The sequence below is a fragment of the Xenopus tropicalis genome, chromosome 5 (genome assembly GCF_000004195.4).
Source record: "Xenopus tropicalis strain Nigerian chromosome 5, UCB_Xtro_10.0, whole genome shotgun sequence".
In the NCBI taxonomy this organism is placed as follows: Eukaryota; Metazoa; Chordata; class Amphibia; order Anura; family Pipidae; genus Xenopus; species Xenopus tropicalis.
Window position 1 is genome coordinate 85,439,818 of NC_030681.2, and position 14,548 is coordinate 85,454,365.

The window sequence follows — 14,548 nt, forward strand, 5'->3', positions numbered from 1 at the left end:
TAGGACCACAGCAATGCAAAAAAGAAGTGTTACCCACTAAACAGTGTAAAAGGGCTTGTTAATCAACACTGGGAAAATAAGTTTTTTTGTTTTAGCTTTTTTGAAACAGTTAAAAGCACCAAATGTTTTTAAAAAAAAAAAAAAAAAAAAAAACATAAAAAAATATTTTATTGGTTGCCATGGGTTACTTGCCCAGTGTATCATGCTTTCAGGCTTTATGACTGGTCAGCCAAAAAACAATAGCTGTAATTTTGAAGATGGATGTCACTTTACAAGCTTATGTGTGTTCTCAAGGGTAACATTCCAAACTACCTAGGCCTTCTTTAGGTCAGTCAGAACATTATAGAAATTAGCACTTTTGCAAGGAAGATGATTACTGTATATACTCGAGTATAAGCCTAGTTTTTCAGCACCCAAAATGTGCTGAAAAAGTCACCCTCGGCTAATACTCGAGTCGGGTGCCATGGGTCTCTCTAGACTAGCACCCTCTCTCCTTTGTGTGCAAATTAGGCCACCCGCAGCCAGACTCTCCTGTGCCCTGGCCTAGGCTCCCACTAGCAATACTTATTTCCCCTTACATCTCCTCCGGGACCGGGTCTGCTGCCAGTTTGCCAATGTGCAATGAGCGTGGGGTAGTACTCATTGTTTTTGTTAACCGTCTTCTCCGCTTACAGAGCCAGTTTACTGTTTTTCTTTGAAATAAATATTGAAAAACATATACCCCACTGATGCCTCATTTAATGTAATTTTATTGGTATTTATTTTGATTATTGAAACTTAGCAGTAGCTGCTGCATTTCCCACCCTAGGCTTATACTCGAGTCAATACGTTTTTCCAGTTTTCTTAGTTATATTAGGTACCTCGGCTTATATTCGGATCGGCTTATACTCGAGTATATACGGTAATTAACATTGCACATTAAGGCGGGAATGCAATAAATGTCAGTAACAGAATAATATTTGCAATACTAAAATTTCTGCACAAATTTGCCTTTGCGCGAATAAAGCTTTTGCGAGCATGCAATCAGTTTAGCAACTTCCGACAGTAGAAGAAAGTTTGTGAACTTTATAGTTTGCACCAGTGCGCTGTGTAAGTAATAAAACGTCTTATTAAAAAGGTTGTCACGTTTGCTTAAGAAGGATATGCCAGTTTTAAGCATGCTTTAAGAAGTTTGCAATGTGAAATTAAAATTCACACTGCAGAAGTGAAGTGTGTAATGAAGACTACAACACTGCAAAATGCTAATTTTTATTCTTATTTGCGTTATTTTTTTTTTTTTTTTTTTTATTACATTCCCCTGTAAGACTTGAGACAAATCATATGATAACATTACTAGGGAACTACATTAACATTTTAATAAAATATCACTTTAATTACTTTTTAAAACATTATTCACTATAACGCAAGGTTAAAAGGAACAAATAAAAATAATCATGGCCTATCTAAATTTTCAATGAGAATTGCATGAAAGCTATGGAAAATAAAGATGTGATACATTTGTGTCTAAAGGGTATGCATGCTTTTAACTTACCAGCCTCTCCAGTCTGTACCTTATTGAGAGCAGACCTAAGCACGTGTTGCATTAATTTTAATAAATCTTGCCATCTTTTCTGTCTGTAGCAGGTCTGGATGTGGCCCAGAAAAGTTTGGTTCTGTTTCCTTGAGAAAGTTTGGGCAAACAGTTCCTCAAATCCCTCTCTGAGAGGAAGCCAGATCAGTTTATGATCCACAGGCTTATAGCTGAAACACAATAAATTAACTATTTAACCATCAGCTGTAACTTTGTTGTGTGAAATAACAGTAAACGTATGGGACCTGTTATCCAAAATTCTCTGGACCTGGGGTTTTCTGGATAAAGGATCTTTCCGTAATTTAGATCTCCATAACTTAAGTCTACTAAAAATCATTTACCCTAATAGGCATGCTTTACCTGTAATAAGGATTAATTATATCTAAGTTGGGATCAAGTGCAAGGTACTGTTTTATTATTACAGATAAAAAACAAAATCACTGTTGTGCATTATTTGCTTACAATGGAGTCTATGGCACATGTCCTTTCTGTAATTCGGAACTTTCTGGATAACAGGTTTCCAGTTAAGGTATCGCATACTTGCATAACATCAGCTATACAACAATGTATGTAACAGAAACACTAAGCATTCTTTTGGTTGTGAAGATACACTGATGCCAAAACTATGCTGCAGGGTATGACATGCCACCAGCGAAAATGTAAATCGCCGTTGGGATGGCATACGCGGCGGCGCGATTTGCGGAAATCGCAGGTGGCATGTCATATCAGGGAGATTAGTCGCCCGCAACAAGGGAGATTTGTCGCGGGCGATTAATCTCCCCGTGTACCAGAACCCTTAATGGGACTGAATCTGAGGAAGCGGACATTTATTTTCCCTCTTTTATTTTGGCGCCCAGTCCTTTTTAAGTAGAAATTAATAATTTCATAAAGTTGTTCAATTTTGTTACAATCTACAACAGAAGTCAGATACTTTAGAGGTAGCACCTTCTATGAAAGGTTAAGCAGTTGAAAGGTATATTTAAACGGTTTACTAGTTATTATAAATCTATATATTGGAAAAAAAATAAAATAACCCCTGCTATCACATTAAAAACATTATAAGTTACTTTGTAGTTGTGTGACCTTAATAAAAGGTACGCATTCAGTTTATATAATTTATACCATCTTATAAATACTACAAGGAACTATTGCCTCTGTCTGTGCTCTTTAAGTAAAAATGCATAAAAAACAACCAACGATCATTACTACAATGGCGTTTACTACCAGAAGGAAAAAAACATATATATAATACATTATAAGCAAAAACAGTCTACAGGAAGCATATAAAGTAATGGTAAAAAAACTTACACCACTGAACTCAATATTATCAAGCATGCAGTCCAACTTTTTTTTTTTTTTTAAGAACTGTATCAATTAACTTACCCCCCCAAGAGATCAGCAGTGTCACTCTGCTGATTCATGTTCACAACACGCAGACGCTGACCTGATTTAGGAAAAAAAAAAACCATAAAAATACATAGAGGGAAATACAGGCCTTTAAGAAATTTGGAATACCTGGGATACTTGAAACAGTTCTCTAGTAAAATAACTAAAGCTGGGACCTACCATAGACAGTACCTCCAGTGAAGTAACATCATAAACAAAAGAACAGTAGTACATTAGAGTCCCTGCTTGAAGGTCAGGGATGCTGCCATTCTGACCCTCTTAATTATTATTTTTATACCTGCCTGTTAAATAATGCTTTATGTTATCCTACTCAATTACCTGCCACATGAGAAAGATATTGCACAGTGGATGTTTTTCCTGTCCCTGTTTCTCCCACAAGCAGAACAGATTCTCCTTTGTTAACACATACAGCAAGCTGTTCAATTAAAACAGATGATGGCCGAGTAGCTGCAAAGGTAATCCTCTCCCTGCAACAAACACAACACAACTAACTAAATATGAAGAGATCAATAATGAAAGACATTATATTAGAACAGGGGTAGGGAACCTATGGCTCGGGAGCCAGATGTGGCTCTTTTGATGGCTGCATCTGGCTCGCTGCCAAATCTTTAATAAAAAAAATAATGGGGGATGTGGCCTGCGCTCGGCGGATAGAAGACGTGTTCTAAGCCTTAGAACACGTCTTCTATCCGCCGAGCGCAGGCCACGTCCTCCTCTGCATCGCATCCGCATCCGGCATCCTTGGGACCCACCCTACCTTGCCCTGAAGCATCCGCGTCCAAACATATTGTATGGCTCTCATTGGAATTACATTTTAAAATATGTGGTGTTTATGGCTCTCTCAGCCAAAAAGGTTCCCGACCCCTGTATTAGAAGGTTAACAGAAGTAGTCTTTACAGTAATTTTGCCAAAGTTAATCTACATTCATTATACTTATTATACTTATTATACATTCATTATACACACTATCACAGATCGGTCCTGCAAAGCAACCTATATCGTCATGTAAGCCAGGGCTGCCTCTCTAATGACCAATGAGCAGGATGTAGCCCACAAAATATGTTTATGGCCCACAATATGCCCAAGGTTGCCAGAAACAATTTTATAATCACTATTTTACAATCATCTGGCCCCCAAACATGTGAAATTATGGCTAACTGTCCCACAGTATAGACAATCTTGCACAGTAATGAGGATGATGGGACAGCAATCAGTATTATTCTGGTCTTCATTTAATAATTCAATAAATTTTGTTTTAAAAAAAAAAAAAAAAGCACATACAAACAAGATATTGCTTTAATATGACTACACAGCTCTACATACTGAGATGCACAACGCATGTAGGATACAAACAATGTATGTAAAAGAAATGATACTCTTACAGCAGGTCATGGGTCAAGACCTGAAATAACAGCAAGAATCTATTACCAACCCCAACTGTAAATTTAATACCACATTACCAGGAACAAGACCCTATTTATGCTCCTATCCTGTTCAGTGATAATAATAAAGACGACTAAATAGGTATTCTCCTTTACTATGTACACATTTTAGAAGAATATTTAGCTATACAGCCATTTAGAAGATTGTGTGTTGTCAGTCTAAATGCTACCTGTGAACATGTACAGTTTCGGTTTGCTTTCGGAGTATCTCCACTCTTCCTACAGAAACATCCAGCTCTCTGACTGAAATATTTGGCTTATAAAGTTGACAGTAGAACTCTGCCTGTAGAGTTAAAATAATTCAATATTAAGAAGTATCAGATAAAATGAACAATGAAATACCCTGCATGTCCAACATTACACTATAGCAAGCATACGAATTTTGATTCAGCATACAGCAAATGCAAATTTTGTCTGCAAAAATTCCATTGCAGTCACTTACATTTTCATTCAGACTCTCTCCTATCCTGTCACTGTGTTAGTGTTTAAGTATAAAAAACTGTAAATGTAATTGCTAAGCAGTGTTGGTCTTTTGCTACTGCCTAACTATATACCTTGTGTTTCAACCCCCTCTATAAGATTGTAAGTTCTTTTGGGCAGGGCCCGTTTTACCTATTATATTGGTTAGTGGTTTTGTATGTAATTCTGTATGTTTAGTGTATAAACCCATTTATTGCACAGGGCTGTGGAATGTTGAATATATGACCCCATAAAAACAGTGTTGCCATAAAGTTACCATTAAGCCAAGTCTAAAATTCCCATAATGCACTGCATATTCGATAGTTAACATAATCAAAAAGCTCGACTAGAGGAGAGCTGAATACTATTGCATTGTTGCAATGGCACATGTAGTTAGAACTATCTAGCAGTGTATAAAACTGCAAAGCACAGAGGAATACTGCTTTCAAATGCAATTACATTTATAAATAAGGTCAATTACATTTATTGTTGTATTAGAAAGTTGCTTAGGATTATATTTCCTAGGATCTTTGCTTAAAACTGCTCCATTCATTATGCAAACTTATATAAGGGTCTACGTCACCTTTAACATAAAAATATAATTTATAGAGATGAACCGAATTCATATCCTTTCTAAAAGATTCCCCTGAAAACTGAACCGAATCTGAACCCTAATTTGCATATTCAATCGAATTAAATAGAAGTGCGCTTACATTTATGTATTTTTACTTCCGTGTTCATGTGACCAAAAGTCACATGATTTAAAGGATTTGGATTCAGGTCAACCAGGCACATGGATTCGGCAGGATCGAAATCCTGCCGAAAAAGGCCAAATCCAGAAAAGAATTCTGGATTCCCTGCATCCATAATGATTTAACAGGCCATAAGTAATAAAAACAACAACAAAAAAAAACTTAAAATCAAATCAAAAATCTTGATCTTACCTTTTGTTTAGAAATATTTAGTTTGCTTCCAATCACTTCTGCCATCCTCAGTCTACTTCCAGGTTTTGACAACATAGCTGTGAAGCAGTCCATTGCCTGGGCACAGAAGGTACAAGTTACTGTCATCCTACTCTGGTGAACCTATTGAATTTACATGAATTGCCTGAATACTTGTCACCTTAGGTATATCCCACAATGGAAAACTCCATCTTACCTCATGAAATATATTTAGTGCTGTGCTGGAGGCAGTGCTGTCAAAGTTGTGTATAATTCTGTTGCACCACTTCAACAAATCCCTAAGAGAAACAAATCAATGCAAAAAAATCAAGTAACCTCCATTCATATTACAATGATCAATTTAATACTTAAATAATAAAAACTGCCACGATACAGGTATGGAACCATTTATCCTGAACCTCATTATCTAGAAAGTTCTGAATTAGACTATTATAAGCAAATAATTCTAATTTTAAAAAACGATTTCCTTTATCTCCATAGTAATAAAACAGTACCTTGTGTTTAATCCCAACTAAGATTGGAATTAATGCTTATCGGACACAAAACAATTCTATTGGCTTTTTTTAAATGTTTATTTTTAAATGGCTAAATTTTGGAGAGATCTCTTATCCAGAAAATCCCAAAAGGAAAAAAAAAAAGAAAAGTAAAGTCTTAAACATTCTGGATAACAGTTCCCATACCTGTATTAATCACCCCCTCACTACACAGGAAAATTTCTCTTGCTTGCTCTTAAAGGGGTAGTTCAATTTTAATTTAACTTTTAGTATGTTATAGTATAGTTTGTTTAGTATATAACGGCCATTTATTAGCAACTTTTCAACTGAGCTTTTTTTTTTTTATATATATAGTTTAAGTAATTTAGCTGTCTTCCTCTTCTGACTCTTCAGCTTTCAAATGAGGGTCACTGACCTGCTTTCACGTTTTGGACCAATCTCCACTCCGTATAGCTACAAGCGCGTGAAAGCTGTGATTATCAATAAAGCTATACCGAGAGGCAGAGGAGGCTAAACGCACCAGAGCCAATGCTCTGTGAACCCTTGCCCTAAAGGACAGCAATACCTTTAATATCCTGTCAATATTCCTTTTTTGAATGCAAGAGAAATACTAAAGTAGCAACATGTTGAGCTGTAACTGGAAGTCAAGGAAGCTATGAGGCATATCTATTATAGTGTGTAAATATGCCCCTAAATGTCCACATAGGAACTGTGTTTGTGTAATCGGAGCATCTGTCATACTTATTTGTTTTATTTCTGTGGAATTAAGTAACAGCCTCTGAGTATGTATCAGCCAAGGTATCACAAGACTCCAACCCCTCAGCATGCAAAAATAACTATTATATAATAAGAAATAGCAGTATAATGAAGGTCAACAGCCTGAGAAATTATTTCCATTTTCTTACAGCATATCACATTTCATTCAGTGTACATGTATATAACTTGACTTTATGTCCTACCTTAATGATAACCCTCGACCTTCAAGGTTAGGTCTTGGCACATTCTGTTCCAATGGCTTTTGTAAAAGTGCTTCAGCTTCTGTTTCTAAATCAGACATTGCTAAATGTTTATCCCCAGTCAGCTGTATGTAAATATCAAGTAGTCTGTCCGTCACAAGTTCCAAATTAGGATAGAGCTTCAGAATTACCTGGAAAGAGCATAAGCATGAAGCTTCTGTTTATACATATGTATCAGTATCTTTTGGGCGACCTATGTTTTACCTCTTTGAGTTCTTCTCTGCTCATGTTACCCAGATGTATTCTGGTCCAGTGTTTGTCCAGTAAAGAAGCATGAGTGTTTTGTGGACGATACCACACACCAGAACTAGAGCTCAACAGTCTAAATGTAATAATAATATGTATGTTATTTTAATTAGAATGTACTAGGTAGAAAAGTACACAGGGAGTTTAGTTAAGGGACCAGAAATTTAAAAGGGATTCTGTCAGTCTCTCTTTACTGCTACACTGTAAGTTGGAGTGATATCACCCGCCACCCCTTCCCCTCCAACAGCTAATTAGCAGAAAACAATTGCATTGTGAACTGTTGGCTCTTTCTAAAAGCACAAGATCAGCCAAAAAGTCCTGAGATAGTTGCCTACACATGAAAATTACTGCTAAAATATGTGTTTATTGGTTGAATAATAACATTTAAATGATAGAATTAATTATTTGAATTGTACAGTGTCATTTAGTAATAAAAATCACACCATAAAAATCATGACAGAATCCCTTTAAAAAATTAAGTAATTCTACACATATGCAACTTAAAGAGGTAAAATGAATGCAAAAATGAGTGCTTTAACGACTGTCACAGTAACTGGGCCTATAAATGGCCCTTTATTATTGCATTATGGCACAAGCACCAATGCACCCATTCATCCTCCTCTGATGACTTTTGTGCAACTGCAAAGTACAGGGCCAAATCGGCACAAATAATGTCATTTGCACACAAATATAGTTCTGCAAAATAACCATAGGGCACATTCCATTTTGTGGGTGTCTGCAGTTACAGTTGAATTCTGGGGAAAACATTACATGCGAGTAAAAAATATGGTGTCTGGTGGTATATGATGAATTTGAGTCCGAATTTTGCACTTGCTTCATTAAAAAGACCTCCAGTATTTATTTCTATAAAAAGAGTAAGCACTTCTGGAGCAATCTCTATAACGATCCCTCTAATGACCTAAAGGCTCACACAGGGCTCAAGGTTAAGTAAAATTATTTTCAGAATTCTAATACCACAGATTTGAAACACAGCAAAACCTGTTTAAATTTTTCAGGGTACCAGAAAAAATGGTGTAAAATCCAGGGGGGGGGGGGAGAAATTGAGGAAAATTCATTGTGTGACCACAAAAAAATGAGGGAAAGCTAAAAATCAGGGGACTGTTAAAAGGTTTGCTTCCACACAGGGGTGCCCATATGCTTTATATGGGTAATTAACACATTTTACCTGTAACAGGTGAGTGTCAACAGCCATATGCTACAAATTTTTACTGTATAACATTTAAACAGATCAGCACACATTATACCACTGTAAACAGTTTACTATTGTTAAGGCGAATGAAACAATACATATCCAATACAATGGACTGTATGGCCCTACCGTCTGGTGGCAAAGAGTTGAAATCCTGGAGCTACTTTTATGCAATCTCCCCTTCCAGGCATTAGCAACTCTCCATTTTCCAGAACAGGTAACAACACTGAGATCTATAAGAAGTTAAAAGCAACAGTGAGTTACTTGTGTACTATAATAAATGGAGGACAGTGAGTTCACTACACTTTGGCAAAGTGATACCATTAGAGGCTATACCTTAGGCAAACCTACAGGAAAACAAAAGCATAAAAACTGATTCATGAAAAATAACAATAAAAGAAAAGTTAATTTGAATTATCCAACAATAATTACTTATTACATATTTTCACTGAAAAGTAAGTCATTTTCTATTTAACACTTTAAACACATATGAAAGTAAATTTGTTTTACCTACAGTACTCTAATGTGTATAATAAGATAACAATAAAGTTGATTCGAGAATGCCTTCCAATATTTAGATTGGCAAAAGATGACTACCTACCACATCCAACGGTGCATAGTCAATATCCTCCAAAAGGATCCAATGTCCATTGGCAACAGCCTGGGTCAGGGTTCCCGGCTGCCACACAAACTCCCCTGGAATGTCTGTGCAGCGATACATTCCCAGCAACATCTAAAAGGGTAAATATTATACACCATAGCATCAGAATAAGCAGTTTTGTCTGGGACATCTAACAGTGAATTGTTGGATAAATAAAATTGGGGCACTGTAAAAACGAATGCCTGATTAACCTAAAGTGGATGTTGTTAAAAGAATATTTCTCTCCATTTAGAAATTAATTTTATTTGTAAAAAAAAAAAAAGTTTACCTATAGTTTTCTGCCACCTACTTTTATAGAACATATTTTAATTAAAAAAAATTTCACTTGTACAGACTTGTATGTGGCTTTGGATTTGGGTACCTTATTCATATAATGGTGCAGAACATTTATTAAAGGGAAGAGCTTCCATTTCTTGGAGATGCTTTTTTCTATATTTATGAACAAAACTTCAAGAACAAAACAAGGATCAAAACATTCACACTGATTTTTAAAGCTGGTCATTCATACACAGATTTGGGTGATCAGTTTTGCCCATTTGTTTTTAACAAACATATTGTGATTCTGTCTGACTGCTACTAGTCCAAACAAAAAACTTTATCTGCCAATGTACTATGTCAGTAGGTGGGTGAAGAGAATTCACAGCTTCGCTTTATTTCCTTCAGTTTAATAATTTTTGTCTATTGTCTGAATAAAGGCAACAATAAAAATTAGCTTCTATATGTATTATCAGTTGTACTGCCTCCATCAGTCCCATGACCAAAACATGACAGTGGCATCAGTAACAGCACAAATCAATCCAATTTCTTGCAGTCTGAGCTAGGACTAAATGTACTATAGATTAACAAAAAAACTACACTATTTTATAGCAAGAACTGATTACATTCTCTGCACTCCAGGCCCTGACTCCGAAAACAATGTTGCAAGTTAGTTGAGTAAAAGTCAGAGGATTCTTGACTCCTAGATAGTCAGACCCAGAGTACATACAGGAGATAAATACTGCTTTCAACTTCAGTTAAGGTGCGCATCCACTATTTGATCCGCTCGCATGGCGATGTCGCCAAGCGAGCGGATCTTCACCCGATATCCCCACCTACGGGTGGGCGATATCGGGTAGCAAGTAATTTTAAAAAAAAAATAATCCGATCGTTTGGCCCTGGGGCCAAACGATCGGATTACATTTGTGGTTATGGGGCAGTCAGTTCGGGGACCACATCAACGAGCCGATGCGGTCCCCGATCAGACTGGATTTTCTAACCTGGCCGATCGAGATCTGGCCACTTTCGGTCGGCCAGGCCGCTCTGTTCTGCCCATACACAGGCCGATTAGCTGCCGAATCAGTCCAAGGGACCGATATCGGCAGCTATAGTCGGCCCGTGTATGGGGACCTTTAGATTTACAAATACGTTTAAAACCATTGAAAACTTTTAATGAATGTTTTTATACTGATTGATTGCATATCCCCTGCAATCTCAAGAAAACCACTTTTTCTGTAGTGATTTTCCTTGCATTGTTCTCAATTCTAAATGTGTTACTTTGCTTATCTTTAGTTAAAAGGATTTTTCACCTTTACTTTAAGTATAATATAGAGAGAGAGTATATATTCTGAGACAATATAAAATTGTTCATTTTTATTATTATTATTTTTTTTTTTAATAATTTAGCTTTTTGTTCAGCAGCTCTCCAGTTTGGAACTCCAGTAACTATCTGGTTGCTAGGGTCCAATACTCTGGCAACCAAACAGTGGTCTAAGTGAGTGACAGGAATATATGAGAGAAAGGGCATAAATAAAAAGATATGTAATAAAATATAACAATAATAGTAAAATTGTAGCCTCACAGAGCATCATTTTTTGGCCTCAGAGGTCCGTACCCCCATTTGAAAGTTGGAAACTATAATAACTAAAAAAAGAAGATCAACTGAAAAGTTGCTATGAATTGCTTATTCAATAATAGAATACAAGTGAAATTACTTGTGAGCTACCCCTTTTTCCTTAATTGCCTTTCTTTCCTGATCATTCCCTAAGGTGAGCCCATCTGGTAAAGGGGTTAGCATTGTAAATGTGGGCCTTTATTTCTCATCTTTGTGCTTTGGGTTAGGGCGAGAAAACACATAGCAATTTAAGAAATGTTAACAGTTGCAAAAATGAATAAATACTAATGACTGATTTCATATTTTATTTAAATTTAATTGCCTTCAAATACAGCTATGGGATTAGTTATCCGGAAACCCAATATCTCCCATAGGCTCCATTTTATTCAAATAATTCTCATTTTAAACATTATTACCATTTTCTCTGTAATAATATACCAATATTATGACTGATCATAACTAAGGTATAATAAACCTTTATTGGAGACAAAATAATTCTATTGGGCTTTATTAATGTTTAAATGATTTATAAGTAGCCTAAAGGTATGGAGATCCAAATTATGGAAAGACTCCTTATCTGGAAAAACCTAGGTCCCAAACATTCTGGATAATATGTCCCATATCCATACACCGATTAAATCACACTAAATTGGTGATCTATTAATTATCAAGACAAAAAAAAACTTTCACAGATTAAGATTTGTAGATATTTATAAATACGGGATCCCTTATCCAGAAAGCCATTATCCAGAAAGTTCCGAATTAAGGAAAGGCCATCTCCATTATAAGAAATTAATTCTAATTTTTAAAAATGATTTCCTTTTTCTCTGTAATTATAAAGCAGTACCTTGTACTTGATCCATACTATGATATAATTAATCCTTATTGGAAGCAAAACAAGCCTATTGGGTTTATTCAATATTTAAATGATTTTTAGAAAAACCCAGGTCCTGACCATTCTGGATAAAAAGTTCCATACCTGTATATCATCTTCCAAAAAAATAAAATCCAAAAAAATTCCGAAAGCTCAAATATTTGTTCAAACTTACTTAAATCCATTGAGAAATCTTAAATTGTATTACCATAAAAGAATACAAAAACCTTGTACAATTCTCATAAAAAAAATGTCACACAAGAAAATTCAAGTAACAAATGATAACTACTAGATATAAAAAAAAAAAAAAAAAGAGAAAGGGTCTGTAACATCTCGCATATTTTAGTGAAAAAACTAGATGTCCTAAGATATCCTCTGAAAGGATCCTCATACTAATGTCCCTTACATATCTTAATTTATGCACTTCTAATAACATAAATAGTTTAAAACTGTTGTGGCGTGGAGGCCTTAGCTTTCATAACCTTGTTATTTCAATGACACAATCTGTTTACACTAGCACAAGGCTCAAAATCCTGGAGTGTTGTAAGCAAAGTGTTAAAGTGTTTCATATATAGGATCTATATAGACCACTATGATCTGTCTACTCTATTAGGGCAATTGCACGGGGAGAATGTAATTCCAAACAAATAAACATTTTAATGGTTTTACAGTAATTTGTAAATGTAACTGCTATTAAAACCAGTGTCTGTCTGGTCGTTTATGCTCTCTGCTCCTTTGGTTTTGACTCCAGGGTCAGAACCAGAGAATGGAAAGGGATAAACAAACACAACTTTAAAACTACAACTACATTTTCAAATATCTTTAAAACAATGGAAAGAATTTAACAAATGTATGTTAGAAAGTTACTTAAAATTTGGATCCCTTATAATAGATTGGAAAATGGGAAATAAATGCTCAGAATTGGCCCTTATTTTACTTCTACAGTAATCACCTGCAATGACAATCTATTGGCAACAACTGCATGCCTTTTTTTCAGAGTTAAGCATTTTGGACCTAAATTCAAAATCTTATGAAATTGATCAGCTTAATTTCATAGGAATTATGTCATAAATGGCCAATACTGCATAGCTCTGTATAAGTTACATTATTTCTCTGTAACTAGTAATAGATAACCACTATTACTCTTTCCTAAACTGAACCTAAAATATATTTTTGGTAGATTAACATACCATAGTAGAATGGTCATATTTATTAAGGTAAGTGGCAACTATGCTTCCGTGGCAATATAACAAAAAAGTTATATTTTTTATTATTGTCAAAACACGCCAAGACACTTCCTGTAATTGCGTTGAAAATCTTTTATTTGTACTGACAAACTGTGACAACTGTTCGCCAATGGCCTGAGCTATATATACCTTACTATCAGTTTGATCTCCAAGTTGAACCTTTAGAATGTCAGGAGGCTGGTGGCGTCCAGTAACAGTGGCTAAGTACTCCACTAAAGCAGTTTTTCCACACCCTATCGGTCCTTCCAAGAGCACAGGATTCTGGTAGGAGACAGCTAGTGCAAGGCTATGAAGGTTTTTGCAAGTAGATTCTACCAACACAAGCTGGCTAATACTCTCCTCCTGGAGAAAATAGAAAAAAATTTATTTACAGACTTGCAGTTGACTTACCTTAAATGTTCTCAAGATTAGCAAATAATCTTTAAAAGGATGCGGGCGTCACATTTTAGTTTACACAATCTTTAACAATGTTATGGTTGTTTTCCTGCACCAGATTTCTCATTTCCATTACATCAGCTGCTAAGCCTTATTATCCTTTACTATTAATAAAAAATATTGCTGTTCCCAGCTAAAATACAATTATTTTGGTATATTAGACAAAACAAATTTAGTTAATAAGGAACCTATAAATTAAATGTAGAAATAACAAAAATACAAACAAAAAAATACAAATATTGGTTACCCTATAGTCAAAAAGACAGAAGACAGAATATTAAAGCAAAACTAAATATCTTTAATTTCAGCCCTATAAAAACAGTGTTACAAAGGTACAGAGATACATATAATTTTTGTTAAAAGTTATTTAACTATAGGGTATAAAGCTCTTATAAATTAATACATTTCCTTTACCGAATGTTGTCCCTTCGACTGTTTTTTAGGTAGGATGATGCCACACACTGGAACAACGCTTGAACAAAGGTCGCCAGACACAATCTGACCTTGTGTATAATGCTGGCATTTCTTTATCTGCCACGTGGTTTTCTCTTGGTTAGCCATCAATAGACCTCGCTCCAGATTTTGGTTCTGCAGTTCATCCAGGAACCTGAAAGAAAAAACACACAGCTGGCCATTACATTGCCTCAACTGTGAA

General features: G+C 35.5%; 1 protein-coding gene across 1 annotated transcript in view; it reads right to left on the reverse strand.

Annotated features, from left to right (window-relative positions):
* The window catches only part of mdn1 (midasin AAA ATPase 1), a 126,650-nt gene that overhangs the window by 99,353 nt on the left and 12,749 nt on the right, over positions 1-14,548 (reverse strand). Inside the window, exons 5-16 of the mRNA XM_002940316.5 lie at positions 14,308-14,500; positions 13,588-13,800; positions 9,408-9,539; positions 8,936-9,039; positions 7,555-7,672; positions 7,294-7,481; positions 6,037-6,118; positions 5,823-5,918; positions 4,590-4,702; positions 3,296-3,444; positions 2,954-3,014; positions 1,532-1,740 (exon numbers count right to left, since the gene is read on the reverse strand). Coding sequence (XP_002940362.3) covers positions 1,532-1,740; positions 2,954-3,014; positions 3,296-3,444; positions 4,590-4,702; positions 5,823-5,918; positions 6,037-6,118; positions 7,294-7,481; positions 7,555-7,672; positions 8,936-9,039; positions 9,408-9,539; positions 13,588-13,800; positions 14,308-14,500 — 1,658 coding nt within the window. The remainder of the gene's footprint in view (positions 1-1,531; positions 1,741-2,953; positions 3,015-3,295; positions 3,445-4,589; positions 4,703-5,822; positions 5,919-6,036; positions 6,119-7,293; positions 7,482-7,554; positions 7,673-8,935; positions 9,040-9,407; positions 9,540-13,587; positions 13,801-14,307; positions 14,501-14,548) is intronic.